The sequence below is a fragment of a genome (genome assembly GCF_019968985.1).
Source record: "MAG: Porospora cf. gigantea B chromosome Unknown PgB_NODE_913_length_9549_cov_126.482, whole genome shotgun sequence".
Lineage (NCBI taxonomy): Eukaryota > Apicomplexa > Conoidasida > Eugregarinorida > Porosporidae > Porospora > Porospora cf. gigantea B.
The window spans coordinates 1-9549 of NW_027179346.1; the positions used below are offsets into that span (position 1 = coordinate 1).

The 9549-nt window shown below is 52.3% G+C and overlaps 10 protein-coding genes across 13 annotated transcripts; 6 read left to right on the forward strand and 4 right to left on the reverse strand.

Annotated features, from left to right (window-relative positions):
• Nucleotides 1-29: 29 nt before the first annotated feature.
• Nucleotides 30-314, forward strand: KVP17_002745 (uncharacterized protein; the record flags this gene model as incomplete). The annotated part of the gene is made up of 1 exon (XM_068519333.1): nt 30-314. One exon carries the CDS (start codon nt 30-32, stop codon nt 312-314), a length of 285 nt encoding a protein of 94 aa, XP_068371070.1.
• On the reverse strand, nt 311-2406 carry KVP17_002746 (uncharacterized protein; the record flags this gene model as incomplete). 3 transcript variants are annotated; one of them, XM_068519336.1, is made up of 3 exons in its annotated part: nt 311-431; nt 458-722; nt 750-2406. In XM_068519336.1, the coding sequence occupies 3 exons, from the start codon at nt 2404-2406 to the stop codon at nt 311-313; spliced, it is 2043 nt and encodes a 680-aa protein (XP_068371073.1). The 3 variants fall into 3 exon arrangements, with proteins under 3 accessions (XP_068371073.1, XP_068371072.1, XP_068371071.1); XM_068519335.1 differs by lacking the exons at nt 311-431; nt 750-2406 and having other exon boundaries at nt 454-720; XM_068519334.1 differs by lacking the exons at nt 311-431; nt 458-722 and having other exon boundaries at nt 739-2406.
• Nucleotides 2407-2811: 405 nt separating this feature from the next.
• Nucleotides 2812-3651, forward strand: KVP17_002750 (uncharacterized protein; the record flags this gene model as incomplete). The annotated part of the gene is made up of 1 exon (XM_068519340.1): nt 2812-3651. The coding sequence occupies one exon, from the start codon at nt 2812-2814 to the stop codon at nt 3649-3651; it is 840 nt and encodes a 279-aa protein (XP_068371077.1).
• Nucleotides 3652-3692: 41 nt separating this feature from the next.
• On the reverse strand, nt 3693-4259 carry KVP17_002753 (uncharacterized protein; the record flags this gene model as incomplete). The annotated part of the gene is made up of 1 exon (XM_068519343.1): nt 3693-4259. One exon carries the CDS (start codon nt 4257-4259, stop codon nt 3693-3695), a length of 567 nt encoding a protein of 188 aa, XP_068371080.1.
• A 387-nt stretch (nt 4260-4646) lies between these two features.
• Nucleotides 4647-4910, forward strand: KVP17_002747 (uncharacterized protein; the record flags this gene model as incomplete). Its single annotated transcript, XM_068519337.1, has 1 exon — nt 4647-4910. The coding sequence occupies one exon, from the start codon at nt 4647-4649 to the stop codon at nt 4908-4910; it is 264 nt and encodes an 87-aa protein (XP_068371074.1).
• A 576-nt stretch (nt 4911-5486) lies between these two features.
• KVP17_002748 (uncharacterized protein) lies at nt 5487-5750 on the forward strand (the record flags this gene model as incomplete). The annotated part of the gene is made up of 1 exon (XM_068519338.1): nt 5487-5750. One exon carries the CDS (start codon nt 5487-5489, stop codon nt 5748-5750), a length of 264 nt encoding a protein of 87 aa, XP_068371075.1.
• Nucleotides 5751-5868: 118 nt separating this feature from the next.
• On the reverse strand, nt 5869-6261 carry KVP17_002752 (uncharacterized protein; the record flags this gene model as incomplete). The annotated part of the gene is made up of 1 exon (XM_068519342.1): nt 5869-6261. The coding sequence occupies one exon, from the start codon at nt 6259-6261 to the stop codon at nt 5869-5871; it is 393 nt and encodes a 130-aa protein (XP_068371079.1).
• Nucleotides 6262-6833: 572 nt separating this feature from the next.
• Nucleotides 6834-7790, reverse strand: KVP17_002754 (uncharacterized protein; the record flags this gene model as incomplete). Of its 2 annotated transcripts, none has more annotated exons than XM_068519348.1 (1): nt 6834-7790. In XM_068519348.1, the coding sequence occupies one exon, from the start codon at nt 7788-7790 to the stop codon at nt 6834-6836; it is 957 nt and encodes a 318-aa protein (XP_068371082.1). The 2 variants fall into 2 exon arrangements, with proteins under 2 accessions (XP_068371082.1, XP_068371081.1); XM_068519347.1 differs by having other exon boundaries at nt 6834-7754.
• Nucleotides 7791-7846: 56 nt separating this feature from the next.
• On the forward strand, nt 7847-8401 carry KVP17_002751 (uncharacterized protein; the record flags this gene model as incomplete). The annotated part of the gene is made up of 1 exon (XM_068519341.1): nt 7847-8401. One exon carries the CDS (start codon nt 7847-7849, stop codon nt 8399-8401), a length of 555 nt encoding a protein of 184 aa, XP_068371078.1.
• Nucleotides 8402-8462: 61 nt separating this feature from the next.
• On the forward strand, nt 8463-9368 carry KVP17_002749 (uncharacterized protein; the record flags this gene model as incomplete). Its single annotated transcript, XM_068519339.1, has 1 exon — nt 8463-9368. The coding sequence occupies one exon, from the start codon at nt 8463-8465 to the stop codon at nt 9366-9368; it is 906 nt and encodes a 301-aa protein (XP_068371076.1).
• Between the last annotated feature and the right edge of the window lie 181 nt (nt 9369-9549).

A 9549-nucleotide genomic window follows, 5' to 3' on the forward strand; every position in this document is an offset into this window, starting at 1 on the left:
GAGCAGAGGTTGTTCTGTACTCAACTATAATGGGATCTGTGGGAGCGTTCCTCCCCATCTCCACTAAGGACGAAGTGGACTTCCTACAGCACTTAGAGATGGTGATGCGGGACGAATGGCGCCCTCTGTGCGGTCGAGACCATCTAGCCTTCAGATCTTACTATTCTCCTGTAGACCACGTAATCGATGGCGACTTATGCGAACAGTTCAATGAGTTGCCGGAAGAATTACAAGTCTCGATCGCGCAGCGGCTGGACCGTGGTCCCATGGAGATTCTAAGGAAAGTCGAGGAAATACACCACAGAGTGCTTTAAGTTGCGCGTGACAAGTCTTCTGCCCAGAAAGAAATGTCCTCTGCCACTTCTAAAACTGTGTGACCGGCCTTAAACGTTTCCAGGTCACCGATGTCGTCAAAGTTGAGGTCTCGTGGTCTGTGTCTTTTGAACCCAGCTCTCACCCTTGGCGCTTTGCTATGAACACGCCTAGCACACCAACGCAGGCAAGGCCTCCCCCAGCGGACAAGAGGGCTGTCGTAGTGGCGGACAGACCTGTCGCGACAGGTGTCACAGGGGTCTCGGGGGTGACGGCTCTTGCATCGTAAGGGGCAATTCGGTGCCAGCCTTGGTTCGGCGCCATGTGCTGCCTGTCCAGTAGGCTTGGTGTGGGAATATAAAGAGTGGCGCGTGCCGCCACTAAAATGATGTACAGTCTCTTCAACATAACTGTTTTTAGAGTTTTTTAGGGACAACACACAGTCTCCAGCCGGCGCACCTGCGTTTCAATGTCGGTCAATGCCGCAGCAGCGGCAGCGACGTGAGGTCTTCCAACCCCAAACCACCACTCGTCACAGGGGCTCTCTGGCGCGAAGCAGGCGAGCGTCTGACGCCATAGAGCCTCTAACGACCGCAAGGAATTTAGGGTTACGGCAACCCAGTGTTGCCGGTGTTGCCGGAGCACTTCTTGGCTCGTTTCTGAAAGGCGGGTAACGATTTCATCCTCTCGAACGCCCGGTAGCACTGATGTCGCTGCCTGGAAGATCAGACAGGCGGTCGCATCAATGCTCTCGGGTTCCATCAGCATGTCCAGCACCAAGCTCCATTGCAGATCTGTGGTATATCGCAGTAGCCACTGCAGCTGTTCTTGAGAGACTTCGCGCCTGGTGAGGTCCTCCATGTGGCAACAGAAGCCAATCTGATGGTCTGGCATTCCACAATGAGGCTTGTAGGCTCTATAGGTTTCCACAAGTGAATCTCTACCAACGAACTCCAACAGCAGTTCCTGGCATGAAGGCAGCAGCCTGTCACCCGACGGAATCCACAGCAACCACAGGTAGCTCCACGGTCGGCATCGCATGTCAGCATTGTCCTTTCCAAAGTGAACCCACGCTCGAAGACAGTCAGCTAACTCGAGGTAGGTGCTAGGCTCGTTACACATCAGTCGCGTGATAAGCAGTTCTTGAAAGTAGCCTGGTGGAACATTGCGAGCCACAAAAGCGACGCGCGAATTGGGGAGGTGCTCTGCGACCATCTTGGCGTCAATAGAGGCCACCTCCAGGCAGTAGGGAAGGAAGAGTCTCTCGGGTAACACACATAAACCCCCGTTGAAGAGTCGTGTTACGGTTGCACAGCCCTCCTGGGCGACCAAAGCCTGAAGGACCCCTCTGAATGGAGCCAAAGACCCCTCAGGAGCGAATAGGGCATTGAGAACTGCGCCGCACGCGTCGCTATGACTCAAACCCCTCCGTGCCCTTTCCACGACGGCCTCAAGCGAAATATCCTCCGTCACAGGAGGTGGAGGGGGAAGCTTGGTCGTTGATGAGGCAGGCGTCGCAGCGGGTGGACAATAAAGAAGGACACGGAAAGTGGTGGCTCGTTTTGGTGGTTCAGGAGGGCTTGATACATCGAAGGGAGGCACCGTCCAGCGCTCATCGCTCAAGGCGATCCAGTCCGATTCGACCGGTCTCAGGCATCGATGCGGTACATGACGCTTCTTCATCTTCGTCGCAGTTGGGGCAGTAAGCACCGCGTCCTTCGATGGGTACGGGTACAATGCCAGCGACTCTTGAGCCTCAAATTCCACTCGCTGATTGAGCTCCGAGATGGACTGCGCACTGAAAGACGTGAACGCCCTTACGACTTTCGGTGTCAGCCATCTCACTGCGCCGAGTAACCACGCCAGACCAGCCTTAGTCGGTGGAGGGTCTAGCTTTAACTCGATAACCAAGTCGATAAGGTATACAGCGTCGATATCTATGCAAGTGACCTCAGTTTTCTCTGCGAATTTCCGTGTCAGTCTTTCCAGCAGAGGGGGCGGGATCGACAGCAAGCAATGATCATCCGTCTGAGCCAACTGCGTCAGTATCCATGTCCATAAGAGCTGAACAGTTTGCCTATCCCAGAGGGACATGTGGCAATTTGGCTCATTACGCGCTGAGTGGGCTGCTCGTCTGCACGTCCCTCTGCTGCTGCTTCTCATTTCTGTGGCGTGAATCTTCCTGCTGCTCGTTCCACATGGTTCATCCTTCCTCCTTGTGTGGCGTGAATCTTCCTGCTGCGCGTTCCACATAGTTGCTCCTTCCTCCTTGTGTGGCGTGAATCTTCCTGCTGCGCGTTCCACATGGTTCATCCTTCCTCCTTGTGTGGCGTGAATCTTCCTGCTGCGCGTTCCACATGGTTCCTCCTTGCGAAAGGGGAGGTTTTCGGCTGCTAGGACTTACATTGTTCACTTGTCAATATTTGGTTAAGACACGGATGCAGTGCGTGCAATTCTATCAGTGCACCATTCGAAATTCGGTGTGCAGTCAGATTAGTCATGGGAAATGTTTCACCGAAGGTCCGAGGCTGCTGTAAGCTCGACGAAGACTTAAAAAAGTGCCAGTCTGAACCGCCAGACATGCCGAACGAACCACTACAAGGGGCCTCCGCGGACGGCAGTGTTAAACAGTTCCAACAGGTGATGCACGATTACAATCAGATGTTACAAGACGTGGTCGAGTTGGGCACCAATCATCCTCACTTTCAGTTTTACGATCTGAATTGTAAGGCGGCGACAGATGTATTGTACATCTGGAAGGAGCTGACTCTGGACGCCCACAAAGCTATCAAGGATAATCCAAACGCTTCCAAAGACGACAAGCTCAATTTCTACGCCGAGGTCACTCGCAAACGGGTAAAGCTAACAGAGTCCATTCGTCACATATTCAGCATGCACAGAGCGTTGAAAGGGGCGTCAGTCCACTACAGTCGCGTTCTCAGCACCATTCCTAAGCCTCAGGAGTTCGCTCAGTATCAGCGCGACGTAGCTGTCATGCCGACTCCTGATAACACAGAGTACCTAAAGGCGATGGCCGAGCATGAGCGAGTAAGGATGCAGTTGTTGAACATGAACTCCTACGTTGATAACCTCGGCCAGGAAATTTGGATCCACAGATCTCAACAAGAAGAGCTGGAACGGATCAAACAGCAGGTAAAGGAGGAAGCTCAACAGCTGTCACAAGACAATCTCGATACAGAAAACGACTTCGTTGAGCCAGACTCCTGCGAGGAATCACCACGAGAAAATGACCCTGAGCCAGACCCAGACGTGATGGCAGAGATTGAGCGCCAGTTCTACCTGCTGAACTTGTGGCAAGAAGAGTACATTGAGGACTGAAAAATCCTACAGTCTAGTTAACATTACATAGCAATAACTCATTAACAGTCATACTCATCCGGAACGTCTTCGGAGTCCTCTGGCTCTGAAGACTCGGACTCATCAGGTTCCGACTCCTCAGACTCAACAGCGTCCTCCGGCTCAGAATCCTCACCATCACTCGGAAGATCTGTTTCTTCCGGAGTCTCGGCCTTCTGGGGCCTTCGATTGCCTGACGGCCTCCGGATACGTGGTGAAAGCTCGGGAGCCTCCTCAATGTAGGGGTTACACGGCACCTTCCTTTCCTCTTTCTGTTGGCGTTTTTCCTCTTTCTGTTGGCGCACTGGCCGTGGACGCGGCACTGGACGTGGACGCGGCACAGGCACGTCCACCCGCTTGTTTCGGATCCCCGCCAGCTCCTTTTCAGATGCGGCAAGCAGTCGGTAGGGCTCCCGGTCCATATCGGACAGCGCGTTCCAGCGCTTAGCTATCTCCTTCATGACCAGTGTACTCTTTGGCTTCTCTCCCAGTGCATCGGTAAGCTCCTCCACAACGTTGGGACGATTTTTCATCGAAAAGTGGATGTAAGCGTTGCGAGGACGCTTGACTGGAGGCTCTGCTTTAATCATTCAAAATATGGCTGATATGCCCTGAGTTGTGAAGGACGTGTGGGGCCTCGAAAGTTTTTTTCTGTTGCGTTGCGAAAGACATCCGACGAAATCGCAATTAAACACATGAAGTGCCACAAGTGCAAAGAAGACTTCAACACGCTCCTCTACGACATGTGCGAGAAATGCAACTCTGAGCGAGGGGAGGTTGATTCTTCTGACGCGTCCGAAGGAGCACTTCCGAACACAGACGAGTCGTACTCCACAGCGGACGACTCGGAGGAGTCAACTGATCTATAATGTGTGTTTATGATGATTTCAAAGACTAAATTGCCGTAAATAGTGCTGGTTACGAGATAGACAAAACGGAGTCAAGACACTGTGGGTGGAGGAGGGGTTACAAATACAATGGTCATGCCAGGTGGATTCGGTGAATGGAAACCAGTTGACTCTGATGTTCAGGAGATGTTGAGTCTTGTGCGAGTCAGCTTGGAGGAACAAGGCACCAACTTCTCTGCTCTGGAGCCTAAAGAGTTCCAGACCCAGGTAGTCGCTGGCACCAACTACCTTGTGAAGTGCGCCTACGAAGGCAAGGACATCTTGGTGAAGATTTTCGCTGCTCTTCCCTGCCGTGGAGGCGAGGTTACTCTTACAAGCGTGACGGATCTGTGATTGATCACCGCAATAAATGACACACAGCAAATTCAGCATGCAGAGCTAGGATCCACTTCCGCTTATGGCGATTTCTCATTTGGGACAAGTTGTGACGTAAATTATTTGAACGCACGTCACGTAGGTGTCGCCAGAAGTCAGCCCTGACTTTTCTGGCACCTCTCAGTCTGATGGTTGAAAAAAAGGATAGGCCTTCCTTTCAGAACTGATTTACGTGCTGAGTAAACCAGTGACTTTGCCTAAGGACACCTGTGGTGTAAAAACAGATGTACCGCCCCAGCCAATTCGAACTTGCCCGTCCAGCTGGAGTTTTGGAACAGATGTGCGGAGGTGAGGTGTCATTAGGACTGCCGGAAAGCGTTTCATGATCTTATCGCTGGCTGGTCTGCCCATTTAGCTAAGCAGTCATGCTACTCGTCCACTGGTGGTATTTCGAGGATGAGCGGGCGACTCCGCGCTCCAGAGCCAACTGATATATAATGTGTGTTAATGATTATTACAAAGTAAATAGTGCTGATTACGACAAAGACCAAACGGAGTCAAGACACTGTGGGTGGAGGAGGGGATACAAATACAATGGTCATGCCAGGTGGATTCGGTGAATGGAAACCAGTTGACTCTGATGTTCAGGAGATGTTGAGTCTTGTGCGAGTCAGCTTGGAGGAACAAGGCACCAACTTCTCTGCTCTGGAGCCTATAGAGTTCCAGACCCAGGTAGTCGCTGGCACCAACTACCTTGTGAAGTGCGCCTACGAAGGCAAGGACATCTTGGTGAAGATTTTCGCTGCTCTTCCCTGCCGTGGAGGCGAGGTTACTCTTACAAGCGTCACGGATCTGTGATTGATCACCGCAATAAATGACACACAGCAAATTCAGCATGCAGAGCTAGGATCCACTTGCGTGTGGCGGTGTTTCGTTCGGGACAAGTTGTGACGTATGTATCTTGTTTGAACGTACGTTATGTTACGTAGGTGTCGCCAGCAGTCAGCTGCCCTGTCAACCAAGATCCACTTGGAACCTGCCCGTCCAGATGGAGCTTTGGAACAGCTGCAGGTCTGTGTGGAGGTGAGGTGTCAGACTGAATATCAGGACTGCCCGTTTCGGAAAGCGTTTCATGATCTGATCGCTTGTCGTCTACCCATTCGGCTAAGTAGTTGTGCAACTCGTCCACCGGTGGTATTTCGGGGATGGGTGGGGGGTCTTCCAGCTCAGGGACTCCGTTCTCCAGTGCGTCCTGCAGGACTTGGCGGTCGTTTAGCAACTCAACACAGAGCTGGACTGTCTCCTTGTGTTCTTTGTGGAGACTGTGAATCGCATCAAGGAGAAACCGCACTAGGTCACTGTCAGCCATTTAGTATTTTCAACAGTTCTGTCACGAATGCGTCCGTGTCTTTTTCCCCACGCCCTTAGACCGCTGCAGCTGAAGAATGGTCCCTTCGACCTGGAGAGGCCGGCGCTGCGCGCACTGTAACAAGCGGGAAGAATGGATAGCAGACAGCTGGAGCCTTTCATGAGCGAATCCAACCAAATTCACCTGGCGCAGTAGGCTAGGCACTCAGCGAACACAGACGTTACGGCTCACGAGTGGTGATGGAGGTTTCCATAGTTTGTCTCGAAGATCCATACGAAGCGATATTTCCCAAGACGACATTGCACGTCCCAAAGCATGTTTGGTCGCTTAACACCGGACTACCTGTCCGGTCTGTCACCGATATCACCGACGACGTCGAGTTGCAGGAACGCTACTGGGACGAGGTTGTCAGGTATAGTGAGCTTGTTGGGTTGTTCGCACAGAATCGGACCCAACGAGAGCGTTCCTATCGTTCCCCAACGTACCTGGCCTATGCATGAATTTTGGTAGCCGCATTGATGCATCGAACTGACGGGGCACTCGCTCTAGCTTGATCATTGGCGGTTGACACATCATTTAGGGGAGTAGTTCGACAAGGCAGCTTTGACGCCCTTCTTGATGAGCTTGTCATGAAATAACGCCGCATCGTCAAGAGGATACGACCTCACGGCTTCCATCGGATAGGCAATACCCAGTTTCTGGTACTTGCTCTTTCCGAGTTGATGGAAGGGGAGGACTTCCACCTCCATGAAAGAGTCTCCAAGGCTGTTGCAGTACTCCACCAATTTCTCAATCTCGTCGTCGGTATCGGTACGACCTTCAAGAAGCACCCATCTAATGCAAACCTTGACACCTGCCGCTGCCGCTGCTCTTCCAAAGTTCTGAGCCTTCTTCGCACCATTGGTGCCAGTGATTTCTTTGTAAAGGCCAACGTCCATCGCTTTGAGGCAGAGCAGTGCAAAGTCTGTGTGAGGCAGGACCTGAGCCCAATCCTCAGGAGTTCCGTGACCTGAGGTATCCAAGCAGGTGGTGATGCCTAAAGTATGCACTTTCTCAAAAACTTTGCCCACGAAGGCTGCCTGCAGCATAGGCTCACCTCCGCTGATGGTAACACCACCGTTGTTGGGCTTCAGCCAGCCAACGTAACGTGATAGTATGGCCACGGCATCGTCAACAGTCAGCTCCATCTGACCAGGCTTGACGAGTTCAAATGTGTCCGGGTTGGCGCAAAATATGCAGCGCTTCTGACAGCCTTGGACAAAGATGACGATTCGCATTCCAGGTCCGTCGCACGTGGATAACGTCTCAATACTGTGCACGGCTCCGCCCAAGCTCTCACGTACGGTCAGGCTGGATTGCTCAGTCCAGCCGTCTTCAATGTCGATAGCTTTCACGACATCGCGGCCCATGTTGTTGGGTGTTACTGAGCCGTCGGTCGTCTTGACGATGCCCAAGTTGTTGGGGGTCACCGCAGTGGAAGCAGACTCACTCATCACTAAATATGACAATACCAGCCCACATTTAGACATTAAGATTAGCTAGCACACATACACACTCAAATAGCTCCTGCTATTTGTATAAAAATATGAGAGTTCTCGTTTTCTGGGGAAGTTCAAGGAAGGGATCCTATAACAAGTTGTTGGCTTCACGCGTCCAGGCTACGCTTGAGAGCCGTGGCATCGCAGTCGATTTCATGGACATCGGCGCGTTAGACCTCCCTCTGTTCTGTGAGGATCTTGAAGCGGAGGGGATGCCAGCAGGCGTTCGAGAACTCAGAGACAGATTGCACAAGGCGAAAAGCCTTGTGGTGGCGTCACCCGAGAACAATGCTTCAGTTAGCGCATTATTGAAGAACGTTCTGGATTGGGCGTCCAGAGACGTCAAGGGTGAAACCAGCTGCTTCGCGAAGAAGTTAGTTGGAGTCGTTTCGGCCTCTCCGGGGTCACTGGGGGGAGTAAGAGCTCACGGTCATGCACGTGATATCTTCAACTCCATGGGAGCTGTCATCTTCCCAGGGTCAGTGCTGGTGCCTGCTGCCTACTCGGCCTTCTCAGAGAACGGACAGTTCAATGACGCGGCCCTGCAGACCAGAGTAGAGAAGTTTGTGGACGACTTTGCGGAGATGTCGAAGTGGATGTGAGAGCAGTGGCAGTGAGTGTGGATGTGAGAGTGAATGCGGCGAAACACTGAAATACAAGTGGATGCTTGACCGGTTTCAACCTGTGACCCTTCACAAGGTCTTGGAGTTCAGTCCATCTAACAGTGAGAGATGCCAGACAGTTAACCGACTGAAACTGGTTTGCAAAGCACTCGAAGTAGTCCTCAGGGACTACCCTTGCTTTGGATGCCAGATACTGGATAGAGTTCCACCCAAGAAGCGGTCTTTGTGCCGAACTCTTTTTGTGAACGAACGCACCTCTATTCCTGACAGAGTCGAAAGTGTAATACTTGGATTCGAAGGACCAGAGAGGAAGTTTTTGGGTATCGCCTCCCTTCCGCTCGTCCACCCCAGTCTTAAACGGCTAGCTTTGTGGGGAAGCCGACTCGACACTGCGGTTCCCCAGTTCATTACCGAATTCAGCGGACGTATCTGCTCACCAAGGGAACTGCAGTTTCTTCCCACACAGCTGACATACCTGCATTTGGATGCTGAGAGCCCAGTGTATCTTGTGTCTCGTGACATCCCAATGCTGGAGACGCTCGCCCTCCGAGGAGAGTTCACTATAGGTTCTCTCCCAAAGAGCCTCAAGCACCTGCAACTGCACGAGTGTCAACTCGAGCTGGCGCGCTTCCCTTCTAATCTGCGGAGCTGCGAGCTGACTGATGTGGACTTCGACCAGCTGCCACCCCTCCCAAACACGGTGAGAACCATGCTGCTCATTGATCCCCACCCCGCGCGCATTCCTCTCCCTTCCGAAGTCCGACGTCTGGAGGTGGAAACTGCAGCGCCGCCGAATTTGTTGTGGTTTCCCCCATCGCTGCGTAAATTGCTCCTCTCGTGTGACCAGGACATTGCCGATGAATACATAGGAGCTTTGCGGCAGCAATGTCCGCTGGCTAACGTCGTCGCCACAAACACGTCTACTTGGTCGGACACTGATGAGTAAAGGGCCCACTGAAGCTTTGAACACAAGCCGTAGCAGGTACAAGTTAAATTGATGCAACGAAATCACCAACTCGTCACTTCTTCAACCCTCTGAGGTTACTCTCGTTCATAATCTTCAAAACGTCGCTCCAAACGCTGTCAACGTTCTGGTTGACTGCGTTCCCGAAGTAATCCGAGTCGTC